The sequence below is a fragment of the Anomaloglossus baeobatrachus genome, chromosome 5, assembly GCF_048569485.1.
Source record: "Anomaloglossus baeobatrachus isolate aAnoBae1 chromosome 5, aAnoBae1.hap1, whole genome shotgun sequence".
Classification (NCBI taxonomy): domain Eukaryota; kingdom Metazoa; phylum Chordata; class Amphibia; order Anura; family Aromobatidae; genus Anomaloglossus; species Anomaloglossus baeobatrachus.
Window position 1 is genome coordinate 447,684,640 of NC_134357.1, and position 18,148 is coordinate 447,702,787.

The 18,148-nt window shown below is 49.5% G+C and overlaps 1 protein-coding gene across 2 annotated transcripts in view; it reads right to left on the minus strand.

Moving 5' to 3' along the window:
- SLC2A4RG (SLC2A4 regulator) overlaps positions 1-18,148 on the minus strand; it is a 63,111-nt gene that overhangs the window by 38,372 nt on the left and 6,591 nt on the right. For both annotated transcript variants that reach the window (XM_075350491.1, XM_075350492.1), the window contains 6 exons: positions 7,868-8,058; positions 7,594-7,667; positions 5,890-6,095; positions 5,694-5,794; positions 3,476-3,731; positions 3,170-3,256 (listed from right to left, as the gene is read on the minus strand). In XM_075350491.1, the coding sequence (XP_075206606.1) occupies positions 3,170-3,256; positions 3,476-3,731; positions 5,694-5,794; positions 5,890-6,095; positions 7,594-7,667; positions 7,868-8,058 (915 nt within the window). The remainder of the gene's footprint in view (positions 1-3,169; positions 3,257-3,475; positions 3,732-5,693; positions 5,795-5,889; positions 6,096-7,593; positions 7,668-7,867; positions 8,059-18,148) is intronic.

Below are 18,148 nucleotides of genomic sequence, written 5' to 3' on the forward strand. Positions count from 1 at the left end.
CAGCGATAGTGAAGCTTCCGCTGATCAAGCAGCGGTCACTACAGACAGGGGTACAATCTCTCCTTCAAGGTCGGTCACACACCTTGAGGCGCCTCATGCACTTCCTGGGGAAGATGGTGGCAGCAATGGAGGCAGTTCCTTTCGCGCAGTTTCACCTGCGTCCTCTTCAATGGGACATCCTACGCAAATGGGACAGGAAGCCGACGTCCCTCGACAGGAACGTCTCCCTCTCTCAGGCGACCAAAGCTTCCCTTCGGTGGTGGCTTCTTCCCACTTCATTATCGAAGGGGAAATCATTCCTACCCCCATCCTGGGAGGTGGTCACGACGGACGCGAGTCTGTCAGGGTGGGGAGCGATTTTTCTCCACCACAGGGCTCAGGGTACGTGGACCCAGCAAGAGTCCTCGCTTCAGATCAATGTTCTGGAAATACGGGCAGTGTATCTTGCCCTGAAAGCGTTCCAGCAGTGGCTGGAAGGCAAGCAGATCAGAATTCAGTCAGACAATTCCACAGCGGTGGCATACATCAACCACCAAGGCGGCACACGCAGTCGGCAAGCCTTCCAGGAAGTCCGGCGGATTCTGCTGTGGGTGGAAGCCATGGCCTCCACCATCTCCGCAGTTCACATTCCAGGCGTGGAAAACTGGGAAGCAGATTATCTCAGTCGCCAGGGCATGGACGCAGGGGAATGGTCCCTTCACCCGAACGTGTTTCAGGAGATCTGTTGCCGCTGGGGGGTGCCGGATGTCGACCTCATGGCGTCCCGGCACAACAACAAGGTACCGGCGTTCATGGCACGGTCTCAAGATCCCAGAGCTCTGGCGGCAGACGCCTTAGTTCAGGATTGGTCGCAGTTTCAGCTCCCTTATGTGTTTCCTCCGCTGGCACTGTTGCCCAGAGTGTTACGCAAGATCAGGGCCGACTGCCGCCGCGTCATCCTCGTCGCTCCAGACTGGCCGTGGCGGTCGTGGTACCCGGATCTGTGGCATCTCACGGTCGGCCAACCGTGGGCACTACCAGACCGACCAGACTTGCTATCTCAAGGGCCGTTTTTCCATCTGAATTCTGCGGCTCTCAACCTGACTGTGTGGCCATTGAGTCCTGGATCCTAGCGTCTTCAGGGTTATCTCAAGACGTCATTGCCACTATGAGACAAGCTAGGAAACCAACGTCCGCCAAGATCTACCACAGGACGTGGAAAATTTTCCTGTCGTGGTGCTCTGCTCAGGGTATTTCTCCCTGGCCTTTTGCCTTGCCCACTTTTCTGTCCTTCCTTCAATCTGGACTGGAAAAGGGTTTGTCGCTCGGCTCCCTTAAGGGACAAGTCTCAGCGCTCTCTGTGTTTTTCCAGAAGCGCCTAGCCAGACTTCCACAGGTACGCACGTTCCTGCAGGGGGTTTGTCACATCGTCCCTCCTTACAAGCGGCCGTTAGAACCCTGGGATCTGAACAGGGTGCTGACGGTTCTTCAGAAACCACCATTCGAGCCAATGAGGGATATCTCTCTCACGCCTTTCGCAGAAAGTGGTTTTTCTAGTAGCAGTCACTTCACTTCGGAGAGTGTCTGAGCTAGCAGCGCTGTCATGCAAAGCCCCTTTCCTGGTTTTTCACCAGGACAAGGTGGTTCTGCGTCCGGTTCCGGAATTTCTCCCTAAGGTGGTATCCCCCTTTCATCTCAATCAGGATATCTCCTTACCTTCTTTTTGTCCTCATCCAGTTCACCAATGTGAAAAGGATTTGCACTTGTTAGATCTGGTGAGAGCACTCAGACTCTACATTTCTCGTACGGCGCCCCTGCGCCGCTCGGATGCACTCTTTGTCCTTGTCGCTGGCCAGCGTAAAGGGTCACAGGCTTCCAAATCAACCCTGGCTCGGTGGATCAAGGAGCCAATTATCGAAGCTTACCGTTCGGCTGGGCTTCCGGTTCCCTCAGGGCTGAAGGCCCATTCTACCAGAGCCGTGGGCGCGTCCTGGGCTTTGAGGCACCAGGCTACGGCTCAGCAGGTGTGTCAGGCGGCTACCTGGTCGAGCCTACACACTTTCACGAAGCACTATCAGGTGCATACCTATGCTTCGGCGGATGCCAGCCTAGGTAGACGAGTCCTTCAGGCGGCGGTTGCCCACCTGTAGGAAGAGGCCGTTTTACGGCTCTCTTACGAGGTATTATTTTACCCACCCAGGGACTGCTTTTGGACGTCCCAATTGTCTGGGTCTCCCAATAGAGCGACAAAGAAGAAGGGAATTTTGTTTACTTACCGTAAATTCCTTTTCTTCTAGCTCTAATTGGGAGACCCAGCACCCGCCCCTGTTTTTTTGTGTACACATGTTGTTCATGTTGAATGGTTTCAGTTCTCCGATATTCCTTCGGATTGAAGTTACTTTAAACCAGTTTATAATTCTTTTTCCTCCTTCTTGCTTTTGCACCAAAACTGAGGAGCCCGTGGGAGCACGGGGGGTGTATAGGCAGAAAGGGAGGGGCTTAACACTTTTGAGTGTAATACTTTGTGCGGCCTCCGGAGGCATAGCCTATACACCCAATTGTCTGGGTCTCCCAATTAGAGCTAGAAGAAAAGGAATTTACGGTAAGTAAACAAAATTCCCTTCTTTGGTGGTTTTTTTTGTTTTTTTTTTAAACCTGTCACTTAATTTCTGTAGTCGCTCCATCGCTTATTCTATATACTACTATATTGCTGTATATAGCATAAATCATAGTCTGATAGGAATGCCAGCCTGTCATGACAAGCGCAGGGGGGTCAGAACAGCGCACCCCTGGGGCCACGCACTGTATTAGCCGCTATCTAAGAATGACATGATTTACCATGTGAACAGCCGTGTGCTCCACTCCAACAGCAGCTGTTACAGGCAGATGACACAGCCATCATTTGACGGGAAAGGAGCGGGCTCAGATCCTGAGCCCGCTTTATTCATCGGCTTTCCACAAAGGCCATAGATTAACCACTCAACGATGAGCGCTGTTAAAGAGTCACTCCAGACAAAACTATGTTATACCTAGTGTCAGTACTGAAGGAGCAGGGAACGACCTAGGTACTCCACTATCCTCAAGCCCTGCAAGAGATTAATTAGTTGTCCTTGGAGGTTTTAGTTAGAGCAAGCCATCTGTTTTACGAATGGAAAATCCCTTTAATTATTAAAGTTAGGACAATACTTACTGGGGAAGCTCTGATGAGCAGGGGCGGAGGAGACTGCCAAGAGAAGTTGACCTTGGGTGTGAAAGACACGCTGACAGGAGAAGGAGCCTGTGGGCAGAAGAGAAGAACTGTAAAACGAGCACACAGTGAAAAATTGCAGCATAGCTGGGAAGTGGCGAGCTCCTTATCTGTCCTCTATAGGGCGACTATGTACAGTGTGTACATCAGAAATCATTTACCTGTGGCAGCTGTCAGTGACTTAAGAAGAGAAGCTCAACCCAGATCGGCGTGACCATCGCCCCTACGGCTGGGTATAGGTGTACTCACTTGATAGGCATGATCGGAGTGCACGTGGCAGAGGGTGCTGGGAGCCGACAGACTGAGGGGAGATACCAGTGGTAGTTCCATGTTGTTGGCAGCTCCGAGGGACCCAGCATAAAGAAAGGGAGGAGGGGGCCCGGTGGTGGTAGGGGAAGTGGGGGTCAGACTGGAAAGTCCATCTGTCAGTGTGTCCACATTCACATCCATCTCTGTGTAGTAGAAGTCTTCTTCACCGTCATTGTGCTGTGGTCCTGCACGGGGTCTGCAGCACATAAGCTAGAGGTGAGCAAACTGATAGGCAGGGTTACAAGAGATTTGCAAAAGTATTCAACCTCCCTTCAACAAGAAACTAATAGGGTGAGAGGAATAAGTTGCCATCAAAGACTCAACTTCTGATGAGATTGAACTCAATAAGCCCGATCATTCTTTTCCCTTATATCATCTGTGGGTGAATGTCAGGAGGCCCCATACTCCTTTGAAGGTTGGAGGGTCCCGTAATGTTTTTCTAAGGCCCCCTTCACATGTCCGTGATAAAAACGCACATTTTTCAAGGTCCGTGGTGTGGGTGCGTATGTGTGTGTGTGTTCAGCATGTGCTGTCAGTGTGCAATCTGTGATAGCAAAAGGACAGCATGAACTTCTATGCTCACCTGTCTTCGGCGCTGCTGTCTCCAGGTCCGCGATGCAGTGAATATTCATGAGCATAATGTGCGGGCCTAGAAGCAAGTGACAGCAGCGCCGAAGACAGCAGCGCTGGAGACAGGTGAGAATAGAAAATCATTTTATTTCAAAGACGTGTTTTTTACGGTACGTGTCACACAGATCACATCAGTGTGCGGTCCGTGTGACATCAGTGCTGCTGGAGAAAAACGGACATGTCTCTGTGCGGAACACACGGCCACACATCTGTTGAAAACAATTATTTTAATGAGTATGCGAATGTCCGTGTCTCCGGTACATATGAAAACGGATGTCATACATTCCGGAATTGCTCACGGACGTGTGAAGGGGGCCTAATGTGTATTGGGATCTCAAATGTAGTTTTAGGAAAATCTGTGACTTGAGCGTTGAATGATTGTCATTTGCAATGTAGATAAACCTATGGATTCTTTAGGAGGGGAATAAATTATTTTTCAATCTGTGTAAAACCTTTGAAGGGTTTCAGTGATGTAGGGGTATCTAGACTAAAGGGGCTGTATCCAGTTTAGAAGTTATCCACTATCCATAGGCTATGGGATTACTTCCCAACTGCTGGGTCTCCCACTGATCCCGAGAATCGGGGCTGTGAAAAGCATCTATTTGAATGGAGCGGTGTTCGAACATACACAACTCCATTCTGTTCACTCTTAATGGGGTTGCTAAATATCAGTGACAACCTGTACTCTTAAGTGGGCTTTACACGCTACGATTTTGCTACAGCAATCTCGTTGGGGTCACGGAATTTGTGACGCACATCCGGTCGCTGTAGCGATCTCGTAGTGTGTGACTCCAAGGAGCGATTTTGGATCGTTTCAAAAATGTCCAAAAATCGCTCCTCGTTGACATGGGGGTCCGCTCCCAATTATCGATACTATCGCTTTCCCGTTGTTGTTCCTCGTTCCTGCGGCAGTGCACATCGCTGTGTGTGACCCCCGTAGGATCGAGGAACATCTCCTAGCTGACGCCGGCCATAATGCGGAAGGAAGGAGGTGTTCCTCCCGCTCATCTCAGCTTTCATTGGGCGGCCGCTCAGTGACGTCGCTGTGACGCCGAACGGACCGCCCCCCTTAGAAAGGAGGCGGTTCGCCGGTCACAGCGATGTCAAAGGGCAGGTAAGTACGTGTGACGCGGGTGCGCGATTTTGTGCGCGACGGGCAGCGATATGCCCGTCGCGCACAAACGATGGGGGCGGGTCTCATGCTAGCGATATCGGGCCGGATATCGCAGCATGTAAAGCCACCCTTAACTCTGGTGGTCACATAGAGAATTGGCGCAGAAGAGCACATGATCAACCACTGATCACTTCGCACAAGGCTCTTAAGAGCTCCTTTTCAGCAGTCAGATCCCCAGTGATCAGGATTTTCATCCCTCTCTAATAGAGAAGGAATAACTTCCAAACTTGATACAACCCCTGTCACCTGAAAGCCCGAGACAGACTAGCTGCTATTGGCAGACAGCAGGACAACCTCGGTATAAAAGTCATTAGGCAGAATATCCACACGCTGCCCCCCCATTATTACACTCACCCCAGATGTTCCGTACGGATATGCTTCTGTATCGCAGCAGATGTGCTAAGAACTTTCTCACAGTTCTTCCAGAGACAGCGGAACATAAGTCTCCCCGAGTTCTGTAGGAATATAATTCAGATCTCCAGATAGGTCTATGTAAATGCATCAATATCGATCAATGGAGGAGATATTAAAGAAATATTGGCGCCTTTACCTTCCTCTTCCGGGGCACAGGCTCTCCAAACAGGAAGTGAGTGGTGTCAGAGTCCTCTAGTCCAGCATCAGCACATGGCAAGGAGGGTGCAGCCTGCAGCGGAGGGGACGGCGTGGAAGGGATGGACATGTACAGCTCACAGCTGTTGGAACTGCTTGAGCTTGATGAATTGATGGCGTTCTCTGTGCACTGTTGACTGTGACATCCTGTAAATACACCAGGAACCCAGGGGTTAAAAAGGTACAAAAAACAAGTCTTGAATAGTAGGTTTAATGGGACAATAAACCTAAAATAGTTAGTTTCCCCCTCCCACATTAACAAATACAGTCTATTGCTTCCCTGTTATCAGCCACCTCAAATGAGTTAATTCCAGAGTTCTTCATTGTTATAAGAGCTCCCTGCATCCCAAAATCACAACTTAGGTCACTTATCTTGAGTGCCATTAAGGCTGATTTCACACTACGTTTTAACATGCGTCATGAACGTTTTTTTAACGCAAAAACGGATCCAGTGCAAATGCGTTTTCATTTCAATGCATTTGCAATGAACTCGCGTCAACATGCGTTCACATGCATTTGCGTGCGTTATAGTGAGGATCCAGCGAGTTGCAGTTTTTCAACTTTTTTCAAAAATGCTACTTGTAGCGTTTTTGAGCTGCGTCCAAATACTGTTTTTCACTGGATCCTGACTATACTGCACGCAAATGCATGTGAACCCTGGCATGCTGATAGACAGGATCCTGCTTGCTCTACTGAGCATGCCCAGAAACCAGCCTGGCGTGATCAGTCTCTCTCCCCCTCCCTTTCTCCCCCGCCTGAGAGCGGCGGACGCTAGTAACCAAGGTAAATATTGGGTAACCAAGCAAAGCGCTTCGCTTAGTTACCCGATTTTTACCTTGGTTACGTGTGCAGGGAGCAGGCAGCCCGGCTCCTAGCAGCTACAGACGCTCGTACCCAAGGTAAATATCGGGTATCCAAGCAAAGCACTTCGCTTAGTTACCCGATGTTTACCATGGTTACCAGCGTCTGCAGCTGTCAGATGCCGGCTCCCAGTCTATCACGTTCAGTTCTCCTCACTCCCGATCACATGACTTCAATGCCCGCCCATAAACTTCAAGTGACAGGATCCTGCCAAATAACACATGCGTTTGCATGCGTTTTTCTTTGTAAAAACAGGATCCACTTTTACAGCAAAAAAAATGTTCATGATGCATGCTAAAAAAACGTAGTGTGAAAGCAGCCTAATGTGCAACCTGCTCCACCTGCAGGCCATTAGCACTAACTGCATGGAAACTCAAGGGAACTCCAAATGAATGAAAAAAAAAAAAAACCAACAGACTGCAGCACAAACTAAATAAATAAACATACCCGCACCCTATTTATCACTGACTTAGTTTTTGTGTTGCCAAACCTCCCCAATAATCTTCGTTATACCTTGGCAGCAGTCCGTACATGACCGCTGCAGTCAATCAATGATAGCAGCAATCTTGTATTGTATACTGTTCAGGCCAATAATTGACTGCAGGGGGTGGGTATACATTATGCAAGATCAGAGGCACCTTCTGTGACTAGGGACGTGCTGCCTGACAGTCATTGCATGCCTAGCTGCAGGACAGTTGCCATCCCCAGCTCTGCTGCAGGGCACCAATGGGTAAACTCCTCCTCTACTCCTCTAACCGTGAAAGATTTATATATATACGGATACCTGCTCCGGCTGCCAGTACCATAGGCCCCGAGGACAGGCTGGTCAGAGCGGCCGCTGCGATCGCCTCATCGAGCCTGCAGAGAAAACAGAAGTGTGAGCAAGAATCAAAGTTAACTTCTCACCAGCTGGTAACAAACAATACTGCCATTCACTGACACAAAGCAGAGTTGGGTAGTAGGTGAAGTAAACATTTCCCTCCAATAGAACTGAATTATTCCAACAATTAAAGCAGAGAAGTGCAAAAATGACAGTACAGGGGTATAGGGTGCCTCACCTGTGTTTGGGGACAGGAATAATGGAGGGCAGCGTTGGCTGGGTTCGGTTTTGCACAGGCTGAGAACCAGATGTTGTTGGTCTTGGGTGCTGCAGAGCTCCGTGGAAGCTGTCCTGGTACTGCCCGGGTGGTGCATCCTGCATCTTGCCAAAGTGAAAAGATGTTCTGATGTTGTGGTAGTACACAGAGACCTGCAGATAAGAGATTGGACATGAGTCAATGACTGGTCTGTGTCCATTGGCTTAATTGTGGGGTATCGACCCTGAAATATATCTGTCAAACTGTAATGTAAGAATGGAGAAGCGTAACTCTGGAAATGGGGAAGACAATAAACAATGTCAACCATCTTATTTACGCATCGTCTCTGCTGCCCTCTGGTGGCCACAAGTGGTTATGACGACTAGGTGGTGTGTACACTAAATTCACATTCTACCACAGCCCGCTGGAACCCATACGCTGCATGCCTTACACCACGCATCAGACCCATACGCCGGACCCCATATGCAGCACAACATACATCCCGCGCCAAATCCCATACATAGTATACAGGACCCTATACACATCCTAGTGATAACCAAGGCTGTGGAGTCGGTAAGCCAAATCTCCGACTCCAACTCTGACTCCTCAATTTGCCTGATTCAGACTCCCTCATATATATGAAACCAGACGTTTCCCTCCACTCTCTAAAAAGACACATCTGCAGGTTTTTCCATCCGCTCTCTAAAAAGACACATCTGCAGGTTTTTCTCACTCTCTGACATGAAATCAGAAACCTTTCCCGTTTTAGGTCAATTAGGAACTAAAAATTATATTTGCCAAATGCCAGAATAATAAAGCGAATTAAAACATTTTTATTACTTTCTGCAAAATCAAAGGTTTACATACATTTCATTAGCATATGGTGCCTATGCCATGGAGGAAACGTTTTGGATCTCTTTCCAGAAGCTTCTCACTATAGTTGGTAAGAATTTGGGCCCATTCCTCCTGACAGAACTGGTGTAATTGAGCCATGTTTGTAGGTTGTCTTGCTCGCACCTGCCTTTTCAGCTTTGCCTATACATTTCCAATAGGACTGAGATCAGGGTTTTATGATGGCCACTCCAAAACATTGACTTGGTTATCATGAAGCCACTTTGTAACCAGTTTGGCAGTATGCTTCAGGTCATTGTCCGTTTGGAAGACCCATTTCTGCCTAAGCTTTAAGTTCCTGACTGATGTCTTGAGATGTTCTTCACTATTGCCACATAATCTTCTTTCCTCATGATGTCATCTATTTTGTGAAGTGCAGCAGTCCGTCCTGCAGCAAAACCCCACAACATGATGCTAACACCCCGGTGTCTCACAGTTGGGATGGTGTTCTTAGGATTCAAAGCTTTTCCCTTATTCCTCCAAATGTAACGATGGTCATTATGGCCAAACAGTTCAATTCTAGTTTCATCAGACAAGAGGACATGTCTCCAAAAATTAAGGTCTTTGTTCTTGTGTGCATTTACAATCATTAATCTGGTTTTTTTATATTTCTTTTGGAGTAATGGCATCTTCCTGGAAGAGTGGTCTTTCAGCCCATGTTGATACAGTACTTTTATCACTGTGGATAATGACAATCTTACCAGCTTCCGCCAGCATCTTCACAAGGTCTTTTGCTTTTGTTCTTGGGTTGATATGCACATGTCTGACCAAAGCACATTCATCTCTGGTACACAGAACCAGTATCCTTCCTGAGCGGTATGATGGTCAGACATTCCCATCTTGTTTGTACTTGCGTATAATTGTTTGTACAGCTGAATGAGGCACTTTCAGGTATCTGGAAATTGTGCCCAAAGTCCACAATTCTCTTCCTGAGATCTTGGCTGATTTCTTTAGACTTTCCCGTGACGTTACACAAAAAAGCAGTGTATTTCAGGTGTGCATTAACATACATCCACAGGTGTGTCTCTATATAACTCAGATGTTGCCAATAAACCTATCAGAAGCTTCCAAAGACATAACATCATATGGGCTGTCCCATATTGTTTATAGGCATAATACTCTTAGTGTATGTAAACTTTTGACTTTGCAGAAAGTGATAAAAATGCCTTAAAACAAATCTGTCTCTTATTATTCTGGCATTTGGAAAATATAAATAACTAGCTGTAGTACACGGGCATTGCCCGGGATAGTAACTGTATCTCTGTCTCTATCCCAGTCTCTGTATTAGTCTCTCTCTATCTCTGTGTCGGTCTGTAAGTCTCTTTCCCAGCCTGTCTCTGTCTCTCTTTCCCTGATTCTTTACTTGTCTGTCTCTTTCCTTGTTTCTGTCTCTTTCCCTGTCTGCCTGTCTCTTTCTCTGTCTGTGTCTTTCCCTGTCTGCCTCTTTCACTTTCTGTCTCTGTCTCCCCACCGACATCTTATTACCTCACACATAAGCTTCTTATAGTAACAATTTATTTTGTTCCTATAGCAACCAATTACAGCTGCTATTAATAACCTATAGCTCGCAACTCCATTGACTTTAATGGAGGCAGGTTTTTGGAGAGTAACTAAAGCGCGGGGTTAAATTTTCCCATGCAGACATAGTCTGATGTTCCCTGACTCACATGGGGTGTCTGTGCAAAATTTCGTGATTGTAAATGCAACGGTGCGGATTCCTATAACAGACACACACACACGGACGGACAGACGGACGGACGGACACACACACCTTTATAAATTAGATTTTGGTTCCAAATTGACCTAAACCGGGAAAGGTTTATTCTGATTTCATGTCATATAGTGAGAAAAACATGCAGATGTGTCTTTATAGAGAGTGGCGGGAAGCTAAGGATTTCAACTGTACTTGACTCATGTTTGTGATAAATTTACTGTAGTAAAATGGTAACATCACTACTTATATCATTTAGCTAAAGTGCAGCACAGATTCATCTCAAATAAAAGCGGAGATTCTTTGATCAGGAATAGAACAGACATTTGTAGGACATTTCATAACTTTCCCAAATTCTTATGAAAAAATATTCATCACATACTGCATTGAACCGCTGTACCCAAGTTATTATATATTTTTGTAGTCGGGCAGTTTTATACCAACTCCGACTCCACGACTCCAACTCCAACTCCACAGCCCTGGTAATAACAGACTCAAATATCAAGCTGGAATTAAAATGAGACGTGCGGTGGGGCAAGTGTGGGTTCTAAAAACCTGTATATACATAACATAGTGATATCACACGATCCCGTTCATATGCCAAGGTCACCAGGGAAGAGCCGGCATAGGATCGTCAGGGAATCTATGCGGTGAATAGAATAGAATACTGCTTGAAAATTTCGATCACAAAATAAAAATAAAAAAAATGAAGCAGCAGGACAATGTACCGTATTTTTCATTTTATAAGATGCACCCCAAATTCAGAGGAAAAAAAAAAGGTAAAAAAAAAAAATGGGGTCTGTTTTATAATCCGGTGGTGTCTTACCGCTGTGCTTGGGCTGCAGCAGGCTCTGCTCCGTTCTGTCTCTGCCCCGTGCTGGCTCGGCTCTGTGCCGGCTCTGCCCCTGTGAGGGGGGCAGCTGAGGCAGCGCATGTGCAGATGGAGTTTTTGAGTCTCTTGAGCCAAGAGCTCCATCTGCGCACGCGTGGACTCTGGACGCAATTATTTGAAGTCCTTACCACTGACATTGTCAGAATGGCTTGTACCTTCCTGGCCGCCGCCGACCACAGCAGACGCGTTGGCCGCTGCACACAGCAGCTGCAGCGACCCCGCACAGAGCCCCTGCCTCCTGTGACCCCTCTCAATCACCACCTGGTAAGCTACATTCGGATTTTAAGACACACCCCTCATTTTCCTCCCACATTTTTGGGAGGAAAAGTGCATCTTATAATCCGAAAAATACGGCATTTAAATCTAGAGGCTGAGCAGCTTCATAGACTTGTTCCTTCTGACAGCTGAGAGTTTGTTACAATGTATTGGTGCAGATAAGATGCATGCACTGGAATCCAGGCTATTTAGCTCATAGGGCATTACATACACCATATACAATTTTAACAACCCCTCAGCTGTGAGAAGAAGGGAATTTTGTTTACTTACCGTAAATTCCTTTTCTTCTAGCTCCAATTGGGAGACCCAGACAATTGGGTGTATAGCTACTGCCTCCGGAGGCCGCACAAAGTACTACACTTAAAAGTGTAAGGCCCCTCCCCTTCTGGCTATACACCCCCCCGTGGGATCACGGGTTCCTCAGTTTTAGTGCAAAAGCAAGAAGGAGGAAAGCCAATAACTGTTTCAAAAACAAATTCAATCCGATAAACAACATCGGAGAACTGAACTTATTAACATGAACAACATGTGCACCCGAAAAACAAAATCCCTAAGAAAAAACAGGCCGGGTGCTGGGTCTCCCAATTGGAGCTAGAAGAAAAGGAATTTACGGTAAGTAAACAAAATTCCCTTCTTCTTTGTCGCTCCTAATTGGGAGACCCAGACAATTGGGACGTCCAAAAGCAGTCCCTGGGTGGGTAAAAGAATACCTCGTGATAGGGTCGTGAAACAGCCCTGTCCTACAGGTGGGCAACCGCCGCCTGAAGGACTTGTCTACCTAGGCCGGCATCCGCCGAAGCGAAGGTATGCACCTGATAATGTTTGGTAAAAGTGTGCAGACTCGACCAGGTAGCCGCCTGGCACACCTGCTGAGCCGTAGCCTGATGCCGTAATGCCCAGGACGCACCCACGGCTCTGGTAGAATGGGCCTTCAGTCCAGATGGAATCGGAAGCCCAGCAGAACGGTAGGTGTGAAGAATTGGTTCCTTGATCCACCGCGCAAGGGTGGATTTGGAAGCTTGCGACCCTTTACGCTGACCAGCGACCAGGATAAAGAGTGCATCCGAGCGGCGCAGGGGCGCCGTGCGGGAAATGTAGATCCTGAGTGCTCTCACCAGGTCCAACAAATGCAAACCCTTTTCGAATTGGTGAACTGGATGCGGACACAAAGACGGTAAAGTGATATCCTGATTGAGATGAAAGGAAGATACCACCTTGGGAAGAAACTCTGGAATTGGACGCAGAACTACCTTGTCCTGGTGAAACACCAGGAAGGGAGATTTGCAAGATAACGCCGCCAGCTCGGACACTCTCCGAAGAGACGTGACCGCCACTAGAAAAGCCACTTTCTGTGAAAGCCGAGAAAAGGAAATCTCCTTCATAGGCTCGAAAGGCGGCTTCTGGAGAGCAATTAGAACCTTGTTCAGATCCCAGGGCTTCAACGGCCGCTTGTAAGGAGGGACGATATGACAGACTCCTTGCAGGAACGTGCGTACCTTAGGAAGTCGCGCTAGGCGTTTCTGAAAAAATACGGATAGCGCGGAGACTTGACCTTTAAGGGAGCTAAGCGACAAACCTTTTTCCAACCCAGACTGCAGGAAGGAAAGAAAAATAGGCAATGCAAATGGCCAGGGAGAAACTCCCTGGGCAGAGCACCAAGATAGGAATATCTTCCACGTCCTGTGGTAGATCTTGGCGGAGGATGGTTTCCTAGCCTGTCTCATGGTGGCAACCACCTCATGAGATAAACCTGAGGCCCCTAGGATCCAGGACTCAATGGCCACACAGTCAGGTTCAGGGCCGCAGAATTCAGATGGAAAAACGGCCCTTGAGACAGCAAGTCTGGACGGTCTGGTAGCGCCCACGGTTGGCCTACCGTGAGGTGCCACAGATCCGGGTACCACGACCTCCTTGGCCAGTCTGGAGCGACGAGAATGGCGCGGCGGCAGTCGGACCTGATCTTTCGGAGCACTCTGGGCAACAGTGCCAGAGGTGGGAACACATAAGGTAGCCGGAACTGTGACCAATCTTGAACTAAGGCGTCTGCCGCCCAAGCTCGGTGATCGTGAGATCGTGCCATGAAAACCGGGACCTTGTTGTTGTGTCGAGATGCCATCCGGTCGACGTCCGGCATCCCCCAGCGGCGACAGATCTCCTGAAACACGTCCGGGTGAAGGGACCATTCCCCTGCGTCCATGCCCTGGCGACTGAGAAAATCTGCTTCCCAGTTTTCCACGCCTGGGATGTGAACTGCGGATATGGTGGATGCTGTGTCTTCCACCCACGACAGAATCCGCCTTACTTCCTGGAAGGCTTGCCGACTGCGTGTTCCCCCTTGGTGGTTGATGTACGCCACCGCCGTGGAATTGTCCGACTGAATTCGGATCTGCTTGCCTTCCAGCCACTGTTGGAAGGCTTGCAGGGCAAGATAGACTGCTCTGATTTCCAGAACATTGATCTGAAGGGTGGACTCTTTCCGAGTCCACGTACCCTGAGCCCTGTGGTGAAGAAACACTGCTCCCCACCCTGATAGGCTCGCATCTGTCGTGACTACCGCCCAGGATGGGGGTAGGAACGACCTTCCTTTTGACAAAGAGGTGGGAAGAAGCCACCACCGGAGAGAATCCTTGGCTGTCTGAGAGAGGGAAACATCCCTGTCGAGGGACGCCGACTTCCCGTCCCATTGGCGGAGAATGTCCCATTGTAGAGGGCGCAGATGAAACTGCGCGAAAGGGACTGCTTCCATTGCTGCCACCATTTTCCCTAGGAAATGCATGAGGCGCCTCAAGGTGTGCGACTGGCCCTGAAGGAGAGATTGCACCCCTGTCTGCAGCGAGCACTGCTTGTCCAGTGGAAGTTTCACTATCGCTGAGAGAGTATGAAACTCCATGCCAAGATATGTTAGTGATTGGGTCGGGGTTAGATTTGACTTTGCAAAGTTGACAATCCACCCGAAACTCTGGAGAGTCTTCAGTGCCACGTTCAAACTGTGTTGGCATGCCTCTTGAGAGGGTGCCTTGATAAGTAGATCGTCCAAATACGGAATCACAGAGTGACCCTGCGAGTGCAGGACTGCTACTACTGCAGCCATGACCTTGGTGAAGACCCGAGGGGCTGTCGCCAGCCCGAAAGGTAGCGCTACGAACTGCAGGTGTTCGCTTCCTATAACGAAGCGTAGAAAACGCTGATGCTCTGGCGCAATCGGCACGTGGAGATAAGCATCCTTGATGTCTATTGATGCTAGGAAATCTCCTTGAGACATTGAGGCGATGACGGAGCGGAGAGATTCCATCCGGAACCTCCTGGTTTTTACGTGTTTGTTGAGCAACTTTAGATCCAGGACGGGACGAAACGACCCGTCCTTCTTTGGCACCACAAACAAATTGGAGTAAAAACCGTGACCTTGTTCCTGAAGAGGAACGGAAGTCACCATTCCTTCCGCCTTTAGAGCGGCCACCGCCTGCAGCAGAGCATCGGCCCGGTCGGGCGGTGGAGAAGTTCTGAAGAAACGAGTTGGAGGACGAGAGCTGAACTCTATCCTGTACCCGTGAGACAGAATGTCTCTCACCCAACGGTCTTTGACCTGTGACAGCCAAATGTCGCCAAAGCGGGAGAGCCTGCCACCGACCGAGGATGCGGAAAGAGGAGACTGAGAGTCATGAGGAAGCAGTCTTGGTGACGGTTCTTCCTGCTGTCTTTTTTGAGCGTGATTGAGTCCGCCAAGAATCTGAGCCTCTCTGATCCTTTTGAGTCCTCTTAGACGAGGAGAATTGGGACCTGCCTGAGCCTCGAAAGGACCGAAAACCAGACTGACCCCTCCTTTGTTGGGGTTTGTTTTGTCTGTGTTGAGGTAAGGATGAATCCTTACCCTTGGAGTGTTTAATGATTTCATCCAAACGCTCACCAAACAATCGGTCACAAGAAAAAGGCAAACTGGTTAAGCACTTCTTGGAAGCAGAATCTGTCTTCCATTCCCTCAACCACAAGGCTCTGCGTAAAACTACGGAGTTGGCTGACGCCACCGCCGTACGGCTCGTAGAGTCTAGGACAGCATTAATCGCGTAAGACGCGAATGCAGACATCTGAGAGGTCAATGGTGCCACCTGCGGAGCAGATGTACGTGTGACAGTGTCGACTTGTGTAAGCCCAGCTGAAATAGCATGGAGTGCCCATACGGCTGCGAATGCTGGCGCCAACGACGCTCCAATAGCTTCATAGATGGATTTCAACCAGAGCTCCATCTGTCTGTCAGTGGCATCTTTAAGTGCCGCTCCATCTTCCACTGCAACTAAGGATCTAGCTGCAAGCCTGGAGATTGGAGGGTCCACCTTGGGACACTGGGTCCAGCCCTTGACCACGTCAGGGGGAAAAGGATAGCGTGTATCTTTAAGCCGTTTGGAAAACCGCTTATCGGGATAAGCGTGGTGTTTCTGGATTGCGTCTCTAAAGTCAGAGTGGTCCAGAAAAGAGCTTAATTTACGCTTGGGATATCTGAAATGGAATTTCTCATGCTGTGAAGCTGACTCCTCCTCAGGAGGAGCTGGCGGAGAAATATCTAACATCTTATTGATGGACGCTATAAGATCATTCACTATGGCGTCACCATCCGGTGTATCCAGATTGAGAGCGGTCCCAGGATCAGAATCCTGATCAGTTACATCCGCCTCATCACCCATAGATTCATCCCGCTGGGATCCTGACCAGTGAGACGAAGTTGAGGGCCCCTCATAGCGAGCCCGCTTAGGCTGTCTGGGACTGTCGTCCGAGTCAGAGCCGTCACCCTGGGGTGCATGTGACACCCCCGGAGCCCGGAAGTGTTCCAGTTGAGGGGGACCAGGGAGCAATGATTCAACAGTGTCCGTGGTCTGAGTTACTGGTCTAGACTGCAATGTTTCAAGAATCTTAGACATTGTCATAGACAATCTATCAGCAAAAGCTGCAAACTCCGTTCCTGTCACCTGGACAGCATTCACAGGTGGTACACCCTGGGTCACGTCTAGCAGAGGCCCCGGCTGAGCAAGTGCTGCAGGGGCCGAGCACTGCACACAATGGGGGTCAGTGGAACCTGCCGGTAGAGTAGCCCCACATGCGGTACAGGCAGCATATAAAGTCTGTGCCTTGGCACCCTTGCGTTTAACGGACGACATGCTGTTGCCTCCTTGCAATCTAGGAGGGTATATAGCCAAGAATCACCAGCGACCGTACAGTGAAAAGTATTTGCAAACACAAAATACCAAGTACACAACGGCACAAGTGGGGGTGAGCCCTTGAGGGCTGCTTACCGCCCGCTGAAAAGCGGGTATGAGGTCGTAGAATCCCGTGTCTGGGTCTCCCAGGCTCCCCTCTCCAGCTCAGCGTGCAGACAGGAATGGCTGCCGGCGTCCTGTGAAGAGGGGCGGACCGTGGGCGTGCCACAAACAAAGTGCGGGAAACTGCGTCCTACTGTGCCTGGTGTGAGGGCTGGAGTATGTAAAACAGACTCCAGCCCTCAGCGCTGATGCTCTGTACGGCGTCCCGCCCTCCTCCTGACTGGCAGGTGCGGAGGCGGGAACGAGACGAACTAGGCCGCAAAAGCCGGGGACTGTAGTAATAAGCGCGGCCGTGATATATGCACGGCCAGCGCGGAAGTTCCCGGCGCACCACAAGTCCCAGCCGCGTCGCAGTGTGACTGACCCCAGCGGCCGGCGCGACCGTTCGCCCTAAGTCTACCCACTTAGCCAAGCTGTAGTGAGGAAATGGCACAAGCGCAGCAGCGCTGATGTCCCCGGCGCACTAACACACCCAGCCATGCTGCGGTGTGCGCGCGGTATGCACGGGGACACAGAGTACCTTGACGGAGCAGGGTCTGTCCCTGACGATACTCAGCTCCATATCCAGCGGCTTCTCCAGGGGCTGCGGATGGAGCACGGTCTCAGTGCCTGGAGAGCGGTAAAGTCCCACTTCACCCGGAACCCTAATGGGGATGGGGAAGGAATCAGCATGTGGGCTCCAGCCTCCGTACCCGCAATGGGTACCTCAACCTTAACAAACACCGCCGACAGAAAGTGGGGTGAGAAGGGAGCATGCTGGGGGCCCTGTATGGGCCCTCTTTTCTTCCATCCGACATAGTCAGCAGCTACTGCTGACTAAACAGTGGAGCTATGCGTGCGTGTCTGACCTCCTTCGCACAAAGCAAAAAACTGAGGAACCCGTGATCCCACGGGGGGGTGTATAGCCAGAAGGGGAGGGGCCTTACACTTTTAAGTGTAGTACTTTGTGCGGCCTCCGGAGGCAGTAGCTATACACCCAATTGTCTGGGTCTCCCAATTAGGAGCGACAAAGAAATAAACTTTGTATGGTGTTTTCCGCCTCTGGGTGTTTACAAGCGTATTCCCAATGAATGACTGGAAGCAGAGATTTTGGAAAAGCTGTGGCGTTGAAGCACACAGTCTATTAGCTGTAGATTTGTGCTGCTGGGATCTAGACGGGGTGCGGATGATCTTCTCATGGACAC